The sequence below is a fragment of the Ailuropoda melanoleuca genome, chromosome 4, assembly GCF_002007445.2.
Source record: "Ailuropoda melanoleuca isolate Jingjing chromosome 4, ASM200744v2, whole genome shotgun sequence".
NCBI lineage: Eukaryota > Metazoa > Chordata > Mammalia > Carnivora > Ursidae > Ailuropoda > Ailuropoda melanoleuca.
Window position 1 is genome coordinate 69848636 of NC_048221.1, and position 25499 is coordinate 69874134.

Below are 25499 nucleotides of genomic sequence, written 5' to 3' on the forward strand. Positions count from 1 at the left end.
CTCATGGGAAACAAGACAGACTGACTTGCTTGTATCGGGAAATGACTTCACAGAGTCCCCAGTGAACTGCATGTATAGCATGGGGACTTTATAGAGCATTCCAGTTTCTCAAGGAAAAGCATCCTTCCTGGCCTCGTTTATCCACAGCTCACTGCCTACTCTGTTAGCACTTCTGTATAGTTAAAGGTAATCTTGAACATACAGACTTGTGCAACGAATACTTTATTAAAAAAAAAAGTTTTGGGGCGCCTGGGTGGCTCAGTGGGTTAAGCGTCTGCCTTCAGCTTAGGTCATGATCCCAGGGTCCTGGGACTGAGCCCCACGTCCGGCTCTCTGCTCATCGGGAAGCCTGCTTCTCCTTCTCCCTCTGTCTCTCCCCCTGCTTCTGCTCTCTCTCTCTGTCAAATAAATAAAATATTAAAAAAGAAAAGTTTTCCCTTGTCTCTTAATGGGATTTGCTCAAATGTTATCTTTTCAACAATGACTATTCTGACACCTCATTTAATACTGCCATCTGCCCTCCTCTCTAATCAACTCCTGATTCACCTTCTCCTACTCTGCTGCTTCTTTTTGTTCCCAGAAATTATTACCTTCTAATAAATGATATAATTTATTTTTTATTGTAAATTAGAACAAAATCTATTATATCATTTACTCTTTGTCTGTCTCCCTGCCTCTCGAATGCAAGGTCTGTGAGAATAGTGATCTTTGCGAGCAAGGATCTGTCTCCTTTGTTCTCTGATGTATTCCAAGAATCTAGAACAGTGTTTGGCATGTGGTTGGTACTCAGTCAACAGAATGCACAAATAAGTAGACGATGTCAACTGGCATTTCACTCCACACCTTGGGAACTCAGAGTGTCACTCTAGCCTTAGAATGTTCCTTCCCTCATCCTGAGAAGTGGTAGAGTACGACAGTTAACCACACAAGCTTGAAAGCTTTGAATCCCAGCTCTGCTTTTGCTAAGTTATCCCTGTATAACTTTCATCAAATCTCATAACCCTTCCTGCCCTCAGTTTTCTCATCAGAACAATGGGAATAATACCCATCACTCACAAGAGCCTCCACTGGCACTCAATACACACACACACACACACACACACACACACACACACCCAATACATATGGACGCAGTAACGTGTGTGTGTGTGTGTGTGTGTGTGTATTCTTTCCATCATTACTACCCCCACTGTAATCCCAAACAGTAACAAAAGCCTGGGGACACATCTTCGGATAAATCTATAAATTCCAGATACAGGAGTTCAGAGCACTACACAAAGCAGTAGCACTTTTGGCTGGCGACAATGACAGGGCACTGCAATCAACGCTCCAGAGCTGGCGCTAAAAGCTGTCTCCTACACCCAGAGAAAGCTCCCTAAGTAACACATACCAAATAAAAGCCTTTCGATATTTATAAGGAAAGGATTAATTCATCTTCAGAAGTAGCATTTTAATTAAAAATGACTTTTCTGGGCTTATATCCAGAAAGGAATATATTGCCAAAAGGTAAGATTTAACAAGGTTTAGTTCTTGCTTTAATTTTTTTTTTTTTTAAATTAAAGTGCTTCCCAATCCTTTTCATGTCAGGCACACACAGAAAATAATCTTTCTTTGGCACTCTGGGACAAACAGACGCGGCAGCTCCCAGCCGCAGGTGACCGCCTAGAGCCGCCAGCCCCGCTAGGCCCCCCTCAGCCTTGCTGAGAGCTGATGGAATCAATAAATACTTGGCACGTTTACAAGCACACCATCGGAGAAGCTCTGCCTTAGCCCTTCTTGGACCGGAGACCTTCCTAGCAACTTAGATTTGTCTCCTTTCACACGAACACCAGTCCTCAGAGAGAATGAAAGAGTGAATCTGGCCACTAGTGACCAGAGCGAGCATTTTCTTTATGACTCACTCCAGAAAAAAAGCACACTGACCGGCAATCCATTTATAACTTGCAACATCAGCATAATTTCATGCTTTTGTTTTTACTTTCCATTCTGAAATTTTATTTTCTGTGTATAAAATAAACAATGGACATAGGCCAACCTTAAGTCACCAAATGGAATCTTTCAAGTAATGTTCTATTTCTGGGCAGTTGAGCATTTCACTTTATGTTTCACAATTTTGTACTTTTAAGACATACGAAAAAGATACAACTTTTCAAGCATAAGGTGATGTGTTACATGGTCACTTTTTTAAAAAGATAGAATTAATCATTCTTTTAAATTTAACTATAAGTTTTGGTGTAACACCTGGTAAAAAATACACTTTTTCTAAAAACATTCATTTCCTTACATTTAGAAAATGCCGACAGAATTTATACTTAAGGCTGTCTCTATCACTGATTTTCTTTTTGTTTCTACTACTTCTTTCTGCAGCAGAGAGTTAAGGATGGCTAGTCTTATCCCTGTCTCCTGACTTCCAAGAAATTTTTCCTTCAGAAAAGTAGCTGGCTGAATTGACCTACCTTTATTTCTTTCCTGGTTTTCTGCTTTTCTTTTCCACAAAGGTAATGCCAAGATCTGCCTCTATTTTTGTCCTCCTGCTCTCCTGCCCAGCCCAGCACAGCTGTTCCCACCCCCATAAAGATCCCAACTCTAGGCCTGACACAGAGTGTTCTAGACTAAAGCAGAATGTTATCTTAGTCTCCGTTTCCTTTCATGTCTGATGCCCTATCTGGCAGCTCTATCTTTTACCTCGTCTTCATTTCTGTTATTCATATGCTCCCTGGTCCCCGAGGGTTCAACTGGATCACTTGGCTTCTAACCCACAGCTCCCCACACTGGGAGGTAAGAGTCTTAAAGGCAAACTCGTGTCTTCTTCCCCTATACCTAGAACTGGGTAAGCCCTCCACTGAGTCTGCTGAATTGAATTCAATCTTGACCTCTTTTTCATGTTCCCAGCAGCTCTCGGGCCTAGAACCCACAATTCCTATGGGTGTCCATGTTGGAGAGGTTTTGTCATACCCTTAAGGATGACAGAAGGTATGGCAACTTTGAACTTGGCTACAACCTAGGTCTCAATGGAGGATTCTGTATTTTAAGGTTCAGACTATTAAACGAGAGACCAAACGGAAATGATGAGAAAGAGATGAGCAGAGGGAAGGAAGGAGCAATGTTATATGGTTTCACTCATAAGTGGAATCTGAAAGACAAACAAAAACACAAATAAATAAACAAACCAAAAGCAGAATAAGACCTGTAAATACAGAGAACAGACTGATGGCTGCCAGAGGGGAGGTGCATGAGGGATGGGCACAATGGGTGAGGGGGAGTGGGAGATACAGGCTTCCAGCTATGGAATGAGTAAGCCATGGGAATAAAAGGCACAGCATAAGGAATACAGTCAATGATACAGTAATAGGGATGTAACGGGACAGACCGGAGCTATACCTGTGCTGAGCATAGTGTCATGTGTAGAGTCGGTGAATCACCATGTTGCACACCTGACACTAATGTAACATTGTGTGCCCACTGTACTAAAAAACAAAAAGCCTTTTACTAGTTGTAGCCTCTAAGGGCTTCACTGATTTCCTCCTCTGTCCCCCTGTCTTTATAACACCGATGAATTTACTTCGTTTCCAGCATCGAATCAGATTTTCGGAACTGAGGGACAAAAGGATTAAAAACAGAGCAAAGATGGCTTCTTTGTTTGGTTTCCTGAGGCATAAGAAGTTGTTATTCACATCAACTATCAGGAGGCGCTTTCTAAACGCCAGGCAGGACTGCTGAGTGTAGTAAACATATGTGATTTACATACCACAAGAGGTGCTCAAAATGTTCATTTCACTTCTCTCATGGCAAACTCACCCAATGCGTGGGCCCAGGCTGCCCAAAGTCCGTCCCCAGCTAATATTTCATGTCAACCCAAGTGTGTAGTACTGCTGCTCAGCTCCATAGCTAGAAAAGTGACTCAGAATTCTCCAAGTGCAAAAATCAAGGCTCCAAATTTGGGTGGTAGGGGAAAGAGGTGGAGGAATAAGAGAATTAAACAAGGTGTTCAACAGATTATGCTGGCAAAGACGGAGAAAATTTAATACTAGCAAAGGGATGTTTAGAACTGTGGGTATTATTTGGACTAACTGGGGAAAAAAGAATACCTTTGCCTAGAATGTTCACATAAATCCAAAAGTGGTTTTTCTGCTTCAACAGAAGCTGAATTACCGCAACTGTCCACTTTACTCACATAAGAGAGCTTAAGTAAACAAAGAGGGGCACCATCTCTTACATGTTTATATCAGGAGAAAAAGAACCAAAATAGAAAATGAAAAAAAAACTCAAATCAAGTTTCTATTTCAACTGGTATATATTTTCCTCATGAAACACCAAAATGTGAGTTAAGTACCCAAGAATCAGAATAAATCTTGCCTCATAATTGCTGGCCCAAAAGCTTCCTCAACACAAGAGAACTTTTTGAATGCCAATATGACTTCTCGGGAGTGATAAGTAACCTAGTAATAATGTTAAGGCCCCAACATGAAGAATTTTGGCAACAAAAACAGACGGTTAATTCTACTTAAAAGACAGGGTAGCCCTGCCAGCCAGTGTTGTTCCCAAATGAGGTAATGTCCATGGCTCTTATCTAGCCTTTACGGAGATTTAATGTCATTTACCGTTGGCTCTTATGAACCGGCTGCATAATCTCACCTTTTCTCATGTGTGTTACTTCCATCCGTCTCAACGTTGCAATTAGAAACCTCTGGTTTTTAAAATGATTAAGAAACTGATTCCCACATGTTTTCTTTTCATGCATGTCCTATAATTTGAGTCTTTCTTCCATCGTTCTGGAAAATTCAGAGATCAGCATATTTCTCATTTTCAAGGTATCTTATAGAAATACTCTGAGGTTTGGTATATTTATGTAAATATTTTTCAAAGAAGCCAAAATGTGTAATTCAAGAAAACGTTCTGTGAAAGAATTTGCTTTCTGATTACAAAATGATTTCCTCCTTTTGAAAAAAAAAAATAGCGATTTTATATTTATTTAGCTGGCTCTGAAAGTCCCATGGAGATTCCATGCCTTTCAATCCATAACACCTCTTTTCCAGGTGCAGGCCTTTTATGGATTTCAAAGGTAGCTTTATGTGGAGCAGAAATCCAAAAGCTGTAGAAAGGAAAGGGAAAAAGAGCCCTCCCCATCTTAACTCCTTATGCTTTCCTCACAAAGAACAACAGAGCGAAACCGAGCTATTACAACACAGATGAGACACCCGAATGGACACGACAGAGGATTTTCACATGCCTTTGACTTCCTTTTTTCACCAAGGGTACAAGCCAATCTTGGTAAAGACAGGAATCTGTTTGACAAACATGAATACGATACCCAACACCCAACACACATACTGTTCTGTTTTGTTTTCAACAAGCCCTTCATGTCCCAACACTCAGGAATGAAAGCAACAGCCACAACCAACCTGGAGTTACAGGGTTTCTACCCTTCCACGGAGTTTCACACTTTAGGCCACAGGAAACGTAAATTTGAGGTATCAGAGGCAGCTCAGAGACAGAGCAGAAGACCATGCTTTGTTGCTGGGCAGACTAGTGAGAGACAAGCCAGACCTGTTTGTGCTGTGTGGGAAACGAGGCTGGAAGGCCCATTTGTACAAGTGGCGAGACAGCCAAAGAAGCAATTCCAGCCTCACGACTTCCGACAAAATTTAGCCAAGAGTGGATCTGTAGGAAAGAAAATCTGATGGCTGATTCCCCCTCCTCCCTTGACAATCTGAGCCTCCCTTCTAACTCAGCTGGAGCATCTAGACATCTTTGAAAAGCCCATTCTTCGTTACTCCTTATTGCCAGCTCCTTCCCTTCGAAGCAGCAGAGTCTGACAGAATCCAGTCATCTAACTTGTATGGGCCTCAGCGTCCCACGTTTAAAACCCAGATAATACCCCCCGGTCCTCTCTTCATCACCGAGATACAGTGAGGACCAAGGGAGACGAGCACTTGAGGGCCTTCACTGAACAGACCACCAACACCAAAGACCTCCAGCGTATACAACACAGACCAGAGGGTCTGCTCTGGGGCTCCTGGGGCTCGCCACACTCTTTTCAGGAGAGCTGCAAGATCCAACTCTTTTCAAAATGCCACTAAGACACTCCTTCCCCCCTTTACTCTCCTTCTCAAGCAGCGCACAGTGGAGTCAGCCAGGGCTATGAGGTGTGTGACAATGTCATCACTCTAATCATGACTAATGGAATGTGTGCTTTTGAGTTTTTGCATTTTAAGATTTTCTGTTTTAGAGTCTAATTAAATATCAATAGACAAAAGCTCTTTGGAATCCTCAATAACTTTCCTGAGGTTAAAGAGGTCCTGAGACCAGTGTGAGACCAGCCAATCTAGAACTCGGTCCCCTTGAAGCTCAAAGTTCCCAGATAGGTCGACTTCTCACCCACCCTGAGCCTTGCCACGTGCTCTTCTCTCTGCACAGGGGAATGCCCCTCCCTCCTCTGCTTGGCTAACTTCTTCTGCTCTTTACTTAGATGTTGCTTTCTCTGGAAGCTTGCCTTGACTTCCCCAAAAGCAGCCAGGTGGCCCTGCTGTGTGCTCCCCTAACACGTGGCATGCTGTGATTGCCCACGTTCAGGCCTTTTATCGTCTTTGACTCCTTCAGGGCAACAACTCTTCTGACGGACACAGCAGTATGTAGAAGGCATTCCATAACCACTTGCTGAACATACACATCAACCAAGGAAGGAAGGCAAGAAGATAGGTCTCTCTTGCATTCATTCTCACCTAGAGGGAATTCGTTCCTAAAAATATTAGTGTTCATTATAGTACACGTTCATTAAAACTATGATAATAATAACAATAACACATTATGTACCCGGTACTATTCTAAGCACTTGATATGCATTAATTCATTTAATCTTTGCAAAATCCCTACCAGGTAAGCATTACTATTATCCTTATTTCAAAAATGAAGACACAACCCTGTATGTTAACTATACTGTAATTGAAAAACTTAACAAAAACAATGAAGAGACAGAAGTGTAGGTAATGAGTAGCAGATCTGAGATGCACACCGAGCCTGTCTGGCTCCAGAGTCCCATGTCGTTACCCACTCTATAGCTGCCTCTCATGTCAGCAGTGTAGACCTTAAGCTTACAGCATATATTGAGATCTCAAGGCCACCTCTCAATTCTACTCACAAACCAGACACATGATTTCATATTTAAATCCCCCTCCAATCCTGACCCACCATGAGTGACCCCAGCAAACACATGAACAGATCTCACCAGTACCACCTGTTTCCAAGAAAATAGAGTTAAAAAAAGACAGTTTCAGTAAGAAGTCTATTTCTCATTTGTTGTACTTTAGTCCTTTCCAGAGGAAATGTTAAGTTAAAAGTGGTAAGTATATTTGTATATTTATTAAAAATAAAAAGTCTCCTTTGTAGCACAGAGGAAACAGGAAAGTAGGGATTGACCTTTCCCTGTCCTATGGTGTTACGCTGCTGGGCAAACATGATGTGGATAACTCTCCTTCTGTGTCTTGCGCTAACCTCTCTTTCAAGGAATGCTCATAACTTCACCCTGAACGGGGAGTGGCCCAGAATGTTCTGCAGGCACTTGATGGAAAAGACAAAACTCTACAAAACCTCAGAGAGGTAAGTCCAAATGGGAAAGCATGCTGTATAAAACAGGATTTAATGCCAAAGATGATCCGGCTGAATCACAGCGTGACGCTGTACTCATGTTTGTAATGAAAAGAAGCACCCCTAGGTTACCTGTTCTCTCAGCAATAGAAAAAAGCTCCATAGATAAAGTTAAAAGCTTGTGGATCAAATCTTTACCTGCCAACGGTACAGGAGAAATCAGTTTATCCTGTGTTATTTGACACAAAGTAACTGTATTTACCTGGAGAAGCGTTCCATGAATATGGTTTTGCCGGAAACACTGGTCAGTGCAGTTGGGGAGTTTGGCCACCAGAGTTCGGATGGTAGTGGGGATTTCATCTACCATCACAAACGGGACCAAGGCACGAGCTGCCATTTCACGGGAGCGGTAGACAGGCGAGCGACCACATCTGAGGAGACAGAAACACAAGATCACTTAATACTCATTTCCACATCCGTGCCTTTGTATATGCTGATGGTCTATCTAGCTCCAGCTGGGACATCCGAGTTGGGGGAGACAGAAGTTCCTCCTTATTCCAAATGTTTGGTTTTTTTTTTTTTAATACTTCCTTATTCCAATGATTGTATGTGTGCATTAGTGTTAGCTCTATAGGTGATTTTCCTTTTCATCTAAGGATCATTAATATCTATGGTTTTATCACAGGGATAAATGCAGATCGGCTTTGAAAATGATTCAATAAACAGGCAGTAGCAAAAATAGCTTCCTCCTCAACAATCAAACAACTATTGGGCACTCAAAATGAAGAAATGATAAGTGCCATGAGAAATAAAACAGTCGTTGTGGCCTTTGGGGAGCCTGTATTCTGGTTGGCAAGATGAGCAGTACATATGGGAAGATGACCGAAAGCACAAGACAGCCCTGGAAAAGGGATAAGCAAGTGACTGTCATATTATGGCTACATGAGGATAGGACTGTAGGTTGCAGCGTTGAGAAGAATAGAACTCAGGAAAGCAAGCATGATTCTAAGATGGCTGAAACCAGGAAGTTGTTTCAACCAGAAACAGTGGGATAAAGCAAGGGTAAAAATGCTCAAGGTACAGGGAGATGTGTCTGACTGAAGTAACAGGGGAACTTCAGGCTGAGAAGTGACTCTGGCCAGACTGGGTAGTGCCACAAATGGCAGACTACATGATCTTGAACTTATTGTCAAGGGAACAAGAGTTGGACCCTCAAGTCACTGAATCCTTGCCTCTAGGCTGACTCACACCCAAAGAGCCTGAATAAAAGCCAATTCTTAAATCCGTGAAAGTCACGGACAAGTGGTATTTTGAGATTCTACAAAGGTCATTGGAAAGGCAGGTCATCTAAGGGCCTCTTGGCTTTGTAAACACTCAGAACCTGAGAGTCCACAACCATTTTGTTGAAACTGTGCACTTGAGAGCCTTCACAGATATAGCGTTATTTGAGAGGAAGGCCCAATATGGTAGGTCTTGGCTTAAATAGGTTCTTATCTAGAACTCTCAAGACTCCATGAACTTTTATCCAATTTAAAAAGTAACTCAACTTATAGAAATATCTTAGACGCCACAAAAAAGATGGGGAAGATTAGAAGACAGTAGACTCTGTGGAGGAAAGAGATGGTCTCTTTCTTTGTTTTCAAAATTACTTAGTATTCCAAAAGGAATTACTGATAAGATCTGGGCCATGTAGGCTTAGCATGTGGAGGGACAAAGCCCTAGGACTGAAACGTTTCTAATTGCCCAAGGTATCACTGACATTTATCTTAATGTGACAATAAAGGAACAGATACAATTTCTATACAATTTCTGTTTGGAATGATCCAAACAGAATTTCATCATGGGGAGTGGTAAGTCAAGCATTGTGTCATTTTTTTCCCCCTACAAGTATAGGTCTGTCAAACAGGTCAATCAGCACACACTTTATGGATGGAGAAGAGCTCACCTTACATGGTACTATGGGAAGACACTGAGGGCTAATGTTACAGTAGGTAGCTAGAGATTTCCCAGTGGTCTTTGACTAGGTTCTGCCAAATCACCCATTTTTGACTTATTTTTCCTTTAGAATGATTAAATGTTTAATCTTCAATTGGCAAATACAGTAAAATGTTTGCTTTGGCTCATGGTGGCGGGGGGGGGCTGAGAAAACTTCACTTGACAGAAAAAAAAATACTCTGAAAATGCTTTGAGATTTAATTAGCAAATGACCTCACTCAGCCCAGTCATTTGTCGGAAGCTTCCCCATCTGTCTGTCCCCTACCCCTCCAACACACACACTTTGTGTCAGAGAGTGTTTTATGTTACCGAACTGGGCTCTTGTATATAAATGTTTCTTTTCAAATACAAATAACTCTGACATGGTTACAGATGTTTAGTTTCTAATTAGCAGTAACTGTACACTAAAGAATGCCCCTCCTTTTGCTCCTGACCTTTAGCAAATGATGATTTCCCAAAGGAATCTGGCATCCATACAGGAGAAAGAATGGAAAGTGGGAAAAGTGCCAGAATTTTCTGTTTTCGGATACCCTGTTCTAGGGTACTTTCCAAATGCACACAATCAGGTTAAAGAGCAAAACAAAATCTCCCTTCAAAAAACTAATGCAATTACAGAAAAAGAGAAGCTTACTTTAAAAGTAATATTTAATTATCACTCATTGTGAAACAATGATTAAATGTAATTTCAAACTCCTCTCTATTGCACATTGTTAAAATGGAAGGATAGATCATAGTCAACACACACACAGAGACACACACACACACACCCATAAAGCAAAAAACATTTCCAGGTTACTGTTTTGTCAATTACTGGGGGACAGGGAGGGGTCTGATGAGATTTAGCTTTTCTTCAGGTCTATGTGGCCTGGAGTGTGAGGGGATATAAACACAGTCTTTTTAGCCCTGAGCAAAATACATTTGAAGCTAAAATCTATCTTTCCCTTGGATAGAGTCTCCTAGTTTGATTCAGTAAATGTGCCAAAATCAAGCAGAGATGCTCTCTGGCAATAGAGTCTAGTGGCTATAAACGATGGAAAATCAGAACACCTGTATCTCCATCCTGCTTTGGACACTGTTTTATGATCTGGACAAGTCACAGTAATCTCTCTGGGTCTCAGTCGAGCTGACAGTGGTAGCAATAATCTATACACGGTGTTCTCACCTGATGTCTATGAGAACATTCCAAAGGGAAAGATGCTTTGAAGGTACAAAGTTTCCATAGTGCAACTGCCTGTGTCCAGTACAAGACCAGCATGTTCTAAGAATCGCAGGCCTCCAAGTGGCTTCAGTGAGAGAATTAAGACTGTGGTGTGAATGCTGAACAATTTTTAAGAAGATAAAACAATAAACTGATGATGTGAAGGCAATGAGTTTTGTTTTGGTTCTGGGTTTTTTTGTTTGTTCGTTTGTTTGCCTCCATTAAAAGAGATGAGGAGGAATCTCAGGCCCTTCTGAAAAGAAGTAGGACTGCTCCTGTCTCTCTAAGCCTCAATTTCTTCTGGAAAACAAAGCAAATGGATCTGGGATCTCAAAGGTCATTTCTCCTTTTACTACTGTTTGAAAACCATGTCCTCAGTAGCCCCGGCTGTGTTCTAGGCCTGAACACTAGGTCCTTCCACAGGATGTACAGGACATACTGACACCCGAGCCTCGAGACCTTTCACTCCGATAAACCCTTTCCAAGTACATTTCAATCTCATCTTTACTGAGCACCTACTGTGCTCTCAGCACATGAGAAATGACACATTTGTCATCGTAATACTTTCATCCCGCAATACTACAGCCTTGGCAGTTTATAAAACACCTGCACACTCATATTTCTTTATCATGCAACATTCCTGCAGGACATGAGGGCATTATAAACCTAAATTAACAGAGGAAACATAAAACGAAGCTCAGAAAAGCTAAGTGGACCCTCTAGAATACATAAGCAGTAGCGCCCAGGCCAGAGCCACCACCCATGGCTCCAAGATGGAGCCCGTGGGCTAGTCCAAGCCGTGGCTCACACCTGGAAATATCTCCCAGCTAATAACAACACGAGCTTTACAAGGATGTAGAAAATCTCCAAATGAGTGTGTTTTTTGTTTTTGTTTTGAATATTTGCAGGATCATGAAAACATTTCAGGATCTCATGTACACTGTGGACTCTCTCAAAAGAGGAATGGATTTACAAACATATACATACAATTTCCTATATAATTTCAGGGGTTCACGACACACACCCAAAAACCCGTGGGGCAAGGCTTCCCAGACCCAGGGCAAGAATCTCCAGTTGCTCCTTTGCACACAGTGTGACTATCAGGTATGTGCCCTGTTTTAGAGACAGGGAGATGGAGACAGGACTCTGCTCACAGGAAACCACTGGTCTGGAGGGGAGCCAGCCAGATAACCCCATGACCACAAACCGGAGTACCCACGGAGACACACACATGGCTGTGAGCAGCACAGACAAGCCAAGCAGGAGGTGGGTTGGAATGGCTTTCTGGAGGAGAGAAAGGACCTTCATGTGAGGATAATACACACCACTGGACTTCAGGACCCCTGGAGAATGCTGGAGAGTTTGGAATATAGTATTCTGTGCAGGCAACAGGTCTTCTGAGATCTTCCCCCCACTTCCCTCTGTTTCCTAGAGTGGTGGCTGAGCTTTATCCAGGTGCTTCCCTCTTTATATTTACCCTCAGAAGCTGTTCCAATTTTCCTGGAAGGTTTCACAGGTAAGTGGCTGGACATCACCCAACCTATCCCTGTTCACCTGAACCTCCTAGATGAGGCATGGAGACATCTACGGAGGGCCTAGCCAAGCACATGCTGGAATAAGTACCAGAAAATCAGAGAGGAGAGAAAAGCCACTCCCAGACCACAGGAACCTACAGTGCAATGGCAAAGACAGGCCAATCAGCCAGTGCTTCTCAGGGCCCCGAGAAGGAACCATAGGCTGTTATAGAAGAGCTAAAGGGAGACATGCAGAGAGGAGGGTGGGTGGTCTGGGAGATATGGTCCAGCTGGGATGCAATGAGGCCGGCAGAAAGAACATTCGGGTCTGGCCTGTGCCTTTCCCTACATGAACCCAAACTGCCCCTCTGTGCATTCGGACAGAAGGAAGGGAACTGAGTTTATTGAATGCCTACTGTGTGCGGGGACTGGCCATGTAGTTTAGATGCACTATTTCATTTACTTCACTAAATCTTCACCACAATGTCATTATCATCATCATCCCTATTTTAAGATGAATAAAGTGAGGTGTCCCAACATACTCCAGATCATAGAACTAGCAAGTGGCAGATCCTGCATTCCAATTAGGGTCTGTCCACCTGCAAAATCCAGTCTTTCTTTGTTTTTTATTTTATTTTTTTAAGATTTTATTTATTTATTTGTCAGAGAGAGACAGCACAAGCAGGGGGAGCAGCAGGCAGAGGGAGAAGCAGGCTCCCAAAGCGGGACTCGATCCCAGGACCCAGGGATCATGACTTGAGCCAAAAGCAGATGCTTAACCGACTGAGCCACCCAGGCTCCTGGCAAAATCCAGTGGTGGATTTCTAAGTCTTTAGACTTAGATTTCTTCAAGTCTTTCTAAGACTTGACAATGCAGTTGCCTCAAAATCCGCAGTCTTGGAAGCTTTGGAAAGGTTCAGCCTCGTCACACTGAAGCGTGAATGGTTTATGAAGCCCTCCAGCATCTAATGGGTAGAACATTAAGCAACAACAATAAAGATGTCGCTGATAACAGCTAACACTTCCTGAGCCTGTACAGAGGGCCAGACCTGGTGTTAAAATCTTTGCATGTATTACACCATTTAATCCTCAGAACAAGACAGAATGGCTGAGAGAACATTCTGAGGCAATGCGAGGAAGGTATTTTTGAAGGACTTCGTGAGGTCCGGTGACCTAGTGTGAATCCCTCATTTCACAAGAATCAGAGCACAAGTCTTCAGAGAAGTCTCCGAAAGACTTCACTTCCACTCTCCCTTACTGACATAACCAGTGCTCCCCCAGTTCCTCTGCGTTCCCACATCCAGCTCCAGTCCTATCCTCACTCGCCAGAGGTCAAGTGGTACCCTGTACAAAACAGAAGCCCCCAAACTTCTGCTGCTGAGAAGGATGGTCACCCACCTTCTTCAGGTAGATCCCCCTACCTGACCAAGGGCTTGGCATCTTGGGAGCGGGGCTGAGTTTAAAGAAGCTATGTTATCTGGGCAAAAAAAGAAAGAAGCTTACTCCCAAGTCCCTCACCAGATTTATTCAAGAATGCCCTGCCATGATGGTGTGTTTCTCATACAACAAGGCCGTCTGCTGTTGGGGAATGGTCATCTATTGATAAAAGGTGTGATAACCCTACCTTGCAGGTTATCTCTGCAGGCTGGGTGAGAATGCAGAGGCTGAGACCTCAGGCTATACTATTTTAAAAGAAAAATTTTGCTATAAAGTTGACCCTTGAATTACGTGGGTTTGGACTGCACGGGTCCACTTATATGCAGATTTTTTTCAATAAATCATTGGAAAAAAATTTGGGGGAGATTTGTGACAATTTGAAAAACTTGCAGAGGAACTACGTAGCCTAGAAATACTGAAAAACCTAATAAAAAGTTAGGCATTATTGTAAGAATACTGTATACAATACATATAACATACAAAATACATGTCAATCAACTGTTATCAATACAAAGCTTCTAGCCAACAGTAGGCTATTAGTTAATGCTGGGGGGAGTCAAAAGTCATATGAAGATTTTCGACTGTATAGGGTGGGAGGGTCAGCGCCCCTAACCCGAGTTGTTCAAGGGTCAACTGCATATGCTCTGTCAAACCAACTATTGCTTTACCCTCAGCACCTCTGCCCATGCAATTTGCTCTCACTGGAATGAATGTCCTTTCACCCTCTACACCTGGGGAGCCCCTTGTCTTCTGAATTCTGCCCAGGTATCACTTCTTTTGCAAAATCTTACTGCAGCTCCTCTGGTCGGAAGCAATCACTTCCTTTTCCGTTCTCTGTCCCTGCAACTGCATATGTGGATCTGTCAGAGCTGGGGGCCCATCTCATCTGCCTTCCCCACAATAGACTCAAGTGTCACGTTGGTGGAACCAAAGTGATCTGGAGAGCAGAAATAGGGTCTTTTTTTTTTTTTTTTTAAATTCCAGTAGAGTTAATAGAAACAGGGTCTTCAGAGTTCTGAATCATACAGCACATAGGACAGGAGCTAAGAACATACTCTGGAATCCAGAAGACCTTCATTTAAATTCAGGTCCTTCCACTTACTAGTGTGTGACCTGGGACAGGTCAGTGAACCTCCTAAATTTTTATCTTCTCTAAAATGGGGAAGAGAAATGACCTCCTGGCACTGTTGTGCAGCCTAAATGAGATAAAGAATATGAGATGCAACACCTAGAAGTCAGTGATCGGTAAGCCGTAGCTATTATTGAAGCGAAGAGGTGGAATACCTTTCAAACTTGAAAGCTTTATCCACACATACAAATTCTCTAGTGTTCTCTATCTCAACCACTGGCTGAGGACACAGAGCCTTGCTTGTACCAAACAGGCTTCAAGGGCTCACAAAGGCTACCCATCCCCCTCCCCACCAAAGGAGCTGGGAAAGAGAGATGGAAGACTGAGTTTCTTTGGGGCAATTGGCTAGTTTTTGTGAGGCCCACTGCCTTTATTCTTCAGGTCCAGGGCCCAAATTTTATTCCAATCCTGTTTCTAATGCTGTTTCACCAAAGAGTTCTTCTTCCTTTTCATTGTGTGTAGTTCCTAGTTTCAAATCTTGCTTTCAGGAAACATGTACACGTGTGTGTGGGTATGTGTGTGCACAAAAGAGAGGAACCACTAAAAAAAAAAGTCTGTACCAGTGAGTTTGAAAAAGCAGAAATTTTGGTGTGTCCTATGACTATTAAATGTTTTGTTATAAATGTGGTGTTCCTGAAGCCCTTCTCTCACATTCTCAGGTGAGTTCAGTGCCCATCAAGGTTGCCAGACTCTCTACTTGTCCTTCCTATGCCAATTTTCAGTTCATCAAAGGCCCTACCACCACCTGAACTCCTTGTTCCTTTTCCTGCAACTCAAACCACTAGCACTTAAAAGTTGCATTTACTGTAATCTTGCCCTCTGCACTGCTCATGGATTTCTTTATTCAAATATATTTCTTGGAAGGATAATGGGTTCAGGACTTCTGAAGTCTGATTTTTTTAAATCTTTGGTTTGGGTAGTGAGAGAGAAATAAGAGCAGTAGACAGTAGCTAAACTAGAAATTGCACATTGCCAGCTTTCATGGACAAAAAAATATATATGTATCTGTAGGCAGAATGCTTAGTTTAAATGTTTACCTACTGGGCAGCTCAAAGCAGTAACTGCTCTTTGCAAGTTAACTCCAAACAATACAGTAGAACCTTTTTAAAAAAATGTTTTTATGAAGAAATGCTGACAATAATAAACCACAAGAGAACGTCTGAAAACGGCAGCGTGTAACCACCTGGGACAGCCCAACCACAGTTAAGCCATAGAAGACACATTCTCTTAAGATCACCTCCACTTCACCTCCAAGTTACCAAAGATTCACGCAGGCTGACCAGTCACAGGCTGTTAATCCTGAAGTGGTGAAAATGGCAGCTGCCAGGAGCTGGGAATTAGCCTCCATCACAGCGACACCCCTCACTTGTCCCTGTGAGAGCTGGGCACACAACACAAGGCCACGTATGTGGCAAAAACACAGGGGCACGGGTGCAATGACACTGGCTACTGGCATCTTTTGGTGCTAGGAAATACAGCGAGGGAATTTTCCAACAAGACGGAGGAAGGTATCTAGTGTGGTACTTACTTCAAAAAGCTCTTTGAATAATGCTCTTTAATATTTAGAATTACAAACGTGTCTTAAATAAATGAAAGGATGCATGATTGCTGAATGCGAATCCCCGGTTACTCATGGATATCAAAATACATAGACAAAGTATGAAAATTGTATTTCATCTGAAATTTCATTTCATTCTTTCTTTTTTTGCCCAGATAACAATAAATTCAATATGAAACTGAATTGTTCAGATGCCAACCAAATGGTCTAGACAGTTGCAAAGAAGGGGTTTTTCTCTCTGGAGCAATGAAATGTGGAGTACCTTAACAATGATTCTTTCCTGACTCTGGGAAAACCATGAAAAAGACTTTATAGCAACATAAATACAAAGACTTTGGAAGCCCTAGAGATTAAAAGGGAATCGTTTATTTCTGTCTTTACCCAAAATAAAATGGAGTATTATAAAGGGAAAAAAATACAGCTATCTAACATAAACAGTATAAAACTTTCCTAAACAATGAAAATAATCAGTAGATTTAGTTTGAAATTTTGCCAGTCTTCCCTCCCCGTGCATGAGTGGGTCTTCTCTTTGACCCTGAATCAGTAAGTCGCATGCTAGTCTGCTGGTCTCCTCACGGACAGCTGGAAAAGTGTTCTGGCTCTACTCTCAGGGCTCCTGGGCTGGGTCAGCTATGTGCAGGGCAGGAGCTGAGGGCAGCAGCTCATGCAGACTGAGTGAAAGAGCAGCACATTCCTCTCGATAGCAAAAGCCCTCACATTGTTTCTACTCTGGCTCCACAAAGGGCTCAGAGATGAGTGCAATCAGGCAGCCAGTGATTCTCTAAAGGGGTTGAACATAAATACCTGGCCCCAGCACGTCTTCCTTCTTTCCTTGCAGGTAGTGAGTGGCTCAGAGAAAACAGTCCTGAATAGTCCTGGGTCTCCTTGAGATGACGGTCACTGCTCAAAGGCCAAGTTCTTGAAGCAATTTCATAGAGCTGAAAGTCACGCCACTCAACTTTACACCATGTGGTTCCATATTTACCATGAGTGGTTTCCAGTTCACAAACACAGGACTGGGTGGTCAACTACACAAAGGTATAGAGGGAATTTACCTTCTTTTTAACCTAATATATATATATATATATAATGTTTTTGGTCCAGTTGAAAAATTTTTGTTTTTTTTTAGCTTTCCAATGTTTCAGAACCCATGATAGCTCTCTATTGCCACATTAAATACAAATTTCTCATTCTGGCATTCCAAGCATCCTCAATCTAGCCCAAGACTGGCTGAGCAAATCACAGGTGTGGAGTAAATCTTTCTCGAACCAACAGAACCTGACTTTTCAGGTGAATATATATGAAAAGATATTAAACTCTCATAAAATCTAAATATCCTGTGAGTTAAGTGAGTGCTCAGCATACACTGATGATAATTTTTAAATAAACACTTGTATTTATTTATTTATTTTTTAAAGATTTTATATATTTATTTGACAGAGAGAGAGGCAGCCAGCGAGAGAGGGAACACAGGCGGGGGGGGAGTAGGAGAGGTAGAAGCAGGCTCACAGCAGAAAAGCCTGACGTGGGGCTCGATCCCAGAACTCTGGGATCACGCCCTGAGCCAAAGGCAGATGCTTAATGACTGAGCCACCCAAGCGCCTCTAAATAAACACTTTTAAATGTGAACAATTTTATTGACTTCCCTTTTGACAAGAATTTGTTAGGTTTCTGGAAGATTCCAACACCCAAGACTAAAACTCAAGAAAGGAAAAAAGAAGGGAAAGTAGGATTATCACTGTGTGTCTGCTAGATGTCAGGCAAGATGCTAGATATTTTTGAATATTTTACCACATTTTTAGTACTCATATAAATGCTTTAAAATAAGTATGTAATACTATATAAGCATACGTAGGTTTTTGCTCTAGAAGGTCTAGTGGGAACGTGTACAGGATGATGAGTTACCAAATAAAATGTAACCACTAACAAATAAATTGCATTGTGCCAGTTTCTTTCAGTTATGGTAATAGACGTGCAATCCTTTGTAACTCATATTTGCAGACCCTATACATAATGAATTGGTGTCCTAGAAATGTTTCCTACTGCTCTAACTAGTATTTTCCAAAACGAAACCTAAAGCTTTATAATATATTATCTTTTTTAAAAAGATTTTCATTTATTTATTTGACAGAGAGAGAGCGAGCACAAGCAGAGGAAGCAGCAGGCAGAGGGAGAAGCAGGCTCCCCACTGAGCAAGGAGCCCACTATGGGGCTCGATCCCAGGACCCTGGGGCCATGACCTGAGCCAAAGGCAGACGCTTAACCGACTGCACCACCCAGGTGACCCTATAATGTATTATCTTTAAGAAAGGCAAATTAGTCACCAGGACATAATAACTGACCCAAAGTCATCCAAATTACAGTCTTTGTAGCACAGCCATCAACGAGAAGTTAATGACGAACCCTGTGTCAGTCTGGTACAGGCTCCCCAAAGGTTGTGGCGGTGTCCTGCTGACCTCGATAGATACTGATCATCTCTGGTCCAGTCACCTACAGTCATTTATGTAGAGACAAGTTCAAAATGTCCAGGAAGAGAAATCCTTAGCATTTTTAATGACAAGAAGAGACACATACAGGTCAGTACCTTGGCTCTTCATTGGCTTGGAAAAAAATAATATACATAATCGTCAGCTTTAAGAGACTCGTCTGGTGGAGCAAAAGCTGCTGTAAAGTAGAAACCCTCACATGGGGCCCTTGGTGTCTCTGGAGTGAGGCTGCTTTTAAAACATCCTCAGAGTAAAACACTAGCATCTAGCACCGTGGCCACAGGCAAATTACATAATGTCTTTTCACAGCCTCATCTGCAAAAGGAGATTAGGATAAGTGATCTCTAAGGTCCCCTTCAATAATCAAATCCTATAATTCAATGGACATTTAAACATCCCAGGCAGATAGCTATCTTTTTTATTTTAAAATATCTTTATGACCTCTCTTGACTTGTTCCATTGCTTAATCTCATAATATTGATGCCAATAATAAAAGTTGTATGTCTAACACTACCCACACTCAATCTTTCTATACTTGGAGCCATTTTTTCTAGTTTGAGCCTTTCTGGAGTTGGAGAACAAATGACCAGTGTTTTCAACACACGGGAAAACCCTTCATTAACTGTATTGGAATCCTGTCATTCAATCACCCCTTGCTCTTCCCTTCCGCAGGCTAAAACCACCCGACTCCTTTAATCATGTAGAACTTCTTCTCTAGAATCTAATTAATTATTTTGCCTTTACAAAGACTTAAAGGAATCTTCCCATTGCTAAAACAATGATCTGTGCTACTGTTGGATGAGAGAAATTTGAGCATTTCTTTGGATTTGATTATTCTCCAGAGATTGCAATTTGTTTTTGCTAAAGCCAATTAACGCCCTGAATGACCCTCCTATGTTTCATAGCAACATTTCAAGCCAAAAATCAGAGAGAATGAATTTTTAAAAACCATAAAGTACATGGAAAGTTTTGAAAAATTCCAAGAAATTGCATATTTTTGGCCTGAAAAAAGAGCACAAAAGAGCAAGGAGTACTGAGATGTTAGCAAAAGACCCACCCCAGGGAAGATTCTTTCCTCAAATGAAGACTGCAATTAGGTAAATTGAGTCATACATCAGCAAGCCTACAGCAACCAAACACCGGCCGTATTTTTAAATCCTCAGGGAAAGTTTTACATCCTCCTTTGGTTGCCCCAATGCCCACGTTATTGTCACAGTCAAAAAGTACTTAGGTATAATTATACTCTTTCCTGCTGCAACTTAATTTCTTTTTATTGATTCTATATGCCAGGGAATAAATGAATCTATGTCTAAAAGCATAACTTTTTGACTTGTGTCCAGAATATATTCAGAATAATAAGAAAACAAACAGCCCAATTAAAAAAAACTGGGTCAAACTCTGAACTCACATGTCAACAAGGAAGATATATGGATGGCAAATAAGCACATGTAAAGATGCTCAGCATCCTTAGTCATTAGGGAAGTTCAATTAAAACCACAATGAGACACTACTACACACCCGCTAGAAAGACTAAAATTAAAGGCTGAGCATACCAAGAATTGATTGGGATATGGAACAACTGGAACTCTCATTCTTTGTTGGTGGGAATGCAAAAGGGTACAATCACTTTGGAAAACATTTGGCATAAAATACGCCATCCACACAACCCACTCATTCCACTCCTAGGTGTTTATGCTAGAGAAATGAAAACATATGTCAATGCAAAGACTTGTACATGAATATTCCTAGCATCTTTATTTATAACAGTCAAAACTAGACATAGCACAAATGTCCAGCAACAGGTGAGTCTGTAAAAGACTTGTGGTAGATCTGTATGATGAAATACTATTCAGTGATAAAAGGGAACAGATATACATAATAACATGGATGATTCTCAAAATTAATAATGTGAGCAACAAAGCCAGACAAAACAGAACGCATAATGTAGGATTCCATTTATATGAATGGAAATTATATGAATGCAAATTAATTTATGGTGATAGAACACAGAACAGCTGTTGCCAGGTGATGGGAGCAGGGTGGCTGGAAAAGATTACAAAGAGGCACAAGGACATTTTATAGGTGATGGAGAAGCTCACTATTTTGACAGGAGCGATGGTTTTATGGGTGTATAAACTTATCAAATAGTACACATTAAACATGCACTCTATTTTATATGAATTATACCTCCATGAAGCTGGTTTCAAAGAATGACCTTTCACGTACTTTAGGAAAGTTACTATGCTATCCACAGCCCATCTGCTTTTCCCTTCTCTGCCTCCAGTCCCACGCACACAACTCAAGTCTTCCCTCCTCAGATCAAATAGGCCCAGCTATTTCCTTTGAACTTTTATGACCAGAATTAACTTTTCCTTGTACTCTCTTAAATAATCAAATCAATAAACACTGAAATCCTAACGATTAATCATATAACAGTCAAAAACCAAAAACTTTTTTTTTTTTCTGGGACAATGTTCCAAATCAACATGCTGTTTTTTAGAGAGATTAAGTGACTTGCCCAAGCTCAAAATGGGAGTGAATGAACAAGCTGGGATTCAAAGTCAGGTCTGTCTGCCTCTATTGCCTATGCTAGTTGCGAAAACCAGTGTGCCTCAACTATGAGACATTTTTACCACGATAGGATTCAACCGCAGTAACACATGTTAAAAGAAATTCAATTTCGTTACACTTACGTACACTTGACAACTCAAACCATTCAACTGAGCAAGGCCAGATTTGTTGGGCCAGCTTTAATAAACACATCTGCATTTAGCAGTAGGATTTTCCATGTGGTTATTAAGGTTAAACAGATTTTCCCCCCCATCTTGAGTAGATTAAACCTGCTTCCTAATATCTTTTATTTTTGCTTATTCCATAATAAAAAGGCAAATTTCAACTCATCCCAGTTTGAATCATGCCAAATACTGAGAAAACAGAAGCCAAGTTAGTATACTGTTATTTAATATAGTCCAAATGAATACATAATGGAGACCACTGTGCAAAGCTTAAAGATGAAACAAAACTGATCTCACACACACACACACACCCTACCACTAATTAAAAATATACTAGTGTTACAACTATACAATTTCAGTGGTGGTGTTCTCTTTGTTTGGAAGCAAGGTAAACTACTTTACGACTGAAGCTCTCCAGCATTTAATTAGGTTACTAATTATAAGGAGAATCACATTACCTTTAAGTCCTTCCCTGGACTGTGACTAAGGCTTACTACATTAATTTCATGGTGATTGTATTTTAAGATGGGGAACATGTCAATAAAGAATTCTGGCCACATTCTCCAACAAGTACACGTGACTGAAAAGTTTGGGCTGTGACACAGTTTGATACATTTACTGGAAAAAAAAAATCACTAATTCCCACTGCTAATTTTAGTGGCCAGAAGATATTTTATATTGCATTACAAGCAAAAGTAGCATTCCAAGGAACCTTTACAGAAGGTATATACATGGAAAAAAAAAAAAAGAAACAAGAAAATTATTGACATTTATTTATTTCTATTCGAATTTAATAAATTTAGCCTCAATTCATCTTACTTCCCAGCTTCTCTCAGCTTCCCTCCTAGCCCATCAAAAAAAAAAAAAAAAAGAAAGAAAGAAAGAAAAGAAAAGAAAGGAAAAAAAGTCAGTGCAAATTATATGAGTCATTCTTCAATCACACCAAGGATATAACCTTCAACCTAAGATTAAAAATACAGTGCTATATGTGAAATTCAATACTGTTTAACTTTTGGGTGCTAACATCTAATAAATACAACATTTCAAAAGAAAATTAAACAATCTGGATCACTTCCATTCATCGTCATGATTTCATCAGTAGATTTCTATGGCTTTGCGACATTTGCTAATATTTGGATCCTGGGTAATGGTGGAATTTGCCATCGTTTAGTTTATAATCTATATCACCAGTTCGTACAAGGCACCGAAAAGTTCTCCACTCCCCTATATATTTCAAAGCATTTCATTTATTATTTAATGATTATTTTGACAAAACCATTAGTCAAGAAGAAAGCAAAGAAATTCTATTTTTTAAAGTGGAGATTTTTTAAGATGCATCTTTCACACCAGATTGCTTTAACCACCCATGCTTTTTCTGGCAAAATCTTTTATTTCCTAAAAGAACACTTTTTTTTTTTAATTCCAATTTTTCTTACCTATAAGAAAAGGGCGGGGCTTATTTTTACTGGTTTCACTCAAAATGAGCTTTTATTTAAATTTAAATTGACTTTAACTTCTTCCTAGATTCCTATATTTTCTTGCCTTTTCTATGGAAAACACTAAATTTGAGGAAAGTATTGCTGAAACCATGATGAGTGTCCCGCAACTTCTTCAAAGCATGGTAGGAATAAGTGCATAAGCACACACTTACATGGGGTAAAAAGAAGCATCTTTTAGTCAGGATTCTGAGTTCAGGACTTCTGGGGTTAACAAGAAAAAAATTTTCAGATTTGGAATAGGGTTATATTCACATTTCTTTCTTTTTTTCTACCCTGAAATTCATACAGCAGCTAGATCACCAGGAAATATGTTTGCAGGGCTTGAGAAGTTTCTCGGTCTTAAAAAAAAAAAAAAAGGCAACAGTGCAGTCCTCAAAAAGAACCCCATCACCAGTAAAGCTGAAAGAACTGGCTGAGTCACAGGTCAAGAACCTTATAACAAAAATGGGTTGAGCTGAGGACAGAACCTAACAGGAAAGCGTAAGGTCAGATACAAGTTTAATTTGGTGAAGAACCATGTGCTTGACCACTTAATGGCTGCCAGATACCACAAAGGAGGTTAACTTACCTAATACTCCTTCTGGTCGTGGAGCATTTCAGCACTACTCTTTGAGCATCAGAGCAATAGATGTTACTATTTTAGTCATCAAGAGACCTTTTTCTCCTCTTTTGTTACACTGGTGGAAGGAGAGTGGCTATAGTGGTTTAGAATCAATCATTTTCAAGATAGGGCTCTTCTAGTCCCCAAATTTCCCGGTATGTCCACATGATGCTGGCAAAACAGTTTCTTTACCTTGTGTACACTGAGGTGCTCGGTGCTCACAGCCTCACGGCTCTTAAAAGGGTGAATAATGCTTTACGCGCAACAATTCCATTCAAAATAAAGCAGACCATGCGGCCCAACCCTCTGGCATTTCCAACTGGGACCAAAGTCCTGGAGCTGCCAGGAAGCAAGCATTATTCATTCATTCATTCATTCATTCATTCATTCATTCATTTCTATTGTGATAAAATACAGATAACATAAAATTTACACATTCTTAAGTGTGCAGTTCAATGGCATTAAGTACATTTTCTATGCAGTTTTAGGACATTTTAAGACTCTGGCCTCAATGTCTAGATACTCAGTTATACACTGGTTGATACTCATGGCTTCACAGAGATACATGTCATCCTATTTCCAGGTAACTTCTTGGCTAAGTATTCAAAGTCAGAGTTCATTCAACACACTAGGGTTTGCATGCTTGAGGTGAAGAATGAACCACCAAACCCAAGCATTTGTCCATTTCCTTCCAGATGGAAGATAGAAAATCTGATATTCTCTTTCTTGCCATTAAACCCTTCGGAAAATAAGGAACCCACTATTCCCTGACCTTTGGGATTTTTACAAACATCAGACTGCTGTTCAGAACACAGACAAGAAACTGTCCAAGGAAAACATGCCCCCAAACGAACAGGATATAAACAGAGCTGTAACTAGGTAATTAATGGTAGGGACTTGACTCCCCTCACTTCACTTCTCTGATAACAATCTGGCATTTTATCAGCAGGGTCTTTTATCTGGAAGGATTCACTGTGTTCTGCTGCCTGGAACTATTCTGGGAAGGGACAAAGACAAGCTTTCATCTTGGAAAGGAAATGGAACCACATCTAGAAGGGATAAGGAAGAGTCAAAGCTGTAAAAAACAAAACAAAACAAAACAAAAAACAAAAACCCTAAGTCTTTCCCTGCCAGAAGGGAGAGGTAAATAGAAAATAGGACGCCCCCTTTCACTGAAAGCACGAGAACAAATCCTGGTGGGGAAGAAGTCACTGGAGCCCTCACCCAGGCCACGTGTGTGAGGGTGGCAACTTGCTTTCTGCCTTTGTTCCAAGCTCTGCATCCTCTCTCCCTACCAGCCATATCCCATCCCCAACACTTCACCCAACCAATGCCATCTATTTCTCTTCCTGTCAAAACTCAAGAAACTTAAACTAAATCACACTGTGGTATAACTGACTAATAATCACTTAAAAGTAATATGCCTCACAGTGGTATTTCCATTTTAGAAGGGATCGAAACCATATCCTTAAATAATGAAAATCTACCTGTGAAACTTCCAAGTTCAGCTCAAAATGGAGAAGGGATCTGAGAAAATTAGGTGGGTAGAAGGCACTGCTTAAGATTTCTGGAATCATTGCAGATAGGTTTCAACTACCCAGGAGTAAAGCTGGTCCGGGTGAATGACTACAGTGGGGTTAGAATCTGGCGCTGTGAGTGGCTGCATTCCTAAGGGGAAAAGGGACTGCCAGGGAGTTCATATTAATTAGTAGTAGAAAGCATTCCCTTCTTTTCCCTCCACACACGGCCATTCCACTCAGACC

At 41.0% G+C, this 25499-nt stretch overlaps 1 protein-coding gene across 5 annotated transcripts in view; it reads right to left on the minus strand.

Annotated features, from left to right (window-relative positions):
• Positions 1 to 25499, minus strand: part of THADA (THADA armadillo repeat containing) — a 224949-nt gene that overhangs the window by 51041 nt on the left and 148409 nt on the right. For all 5 annotated transcript variants that reach the window (XM_034659058.1, XM_034659059.1, XM_034659057.1 and 2 more), the window contains exon 29: positions 7847 to 8015. In XM_034659058.1, the coding sequence (XP_034514949.1) occupies positions 7847 to 8015 (169 nt within the window). The remainder of the gene's footprint in view (positions 1 to 7846; positions 8016 to 25499) is intronic.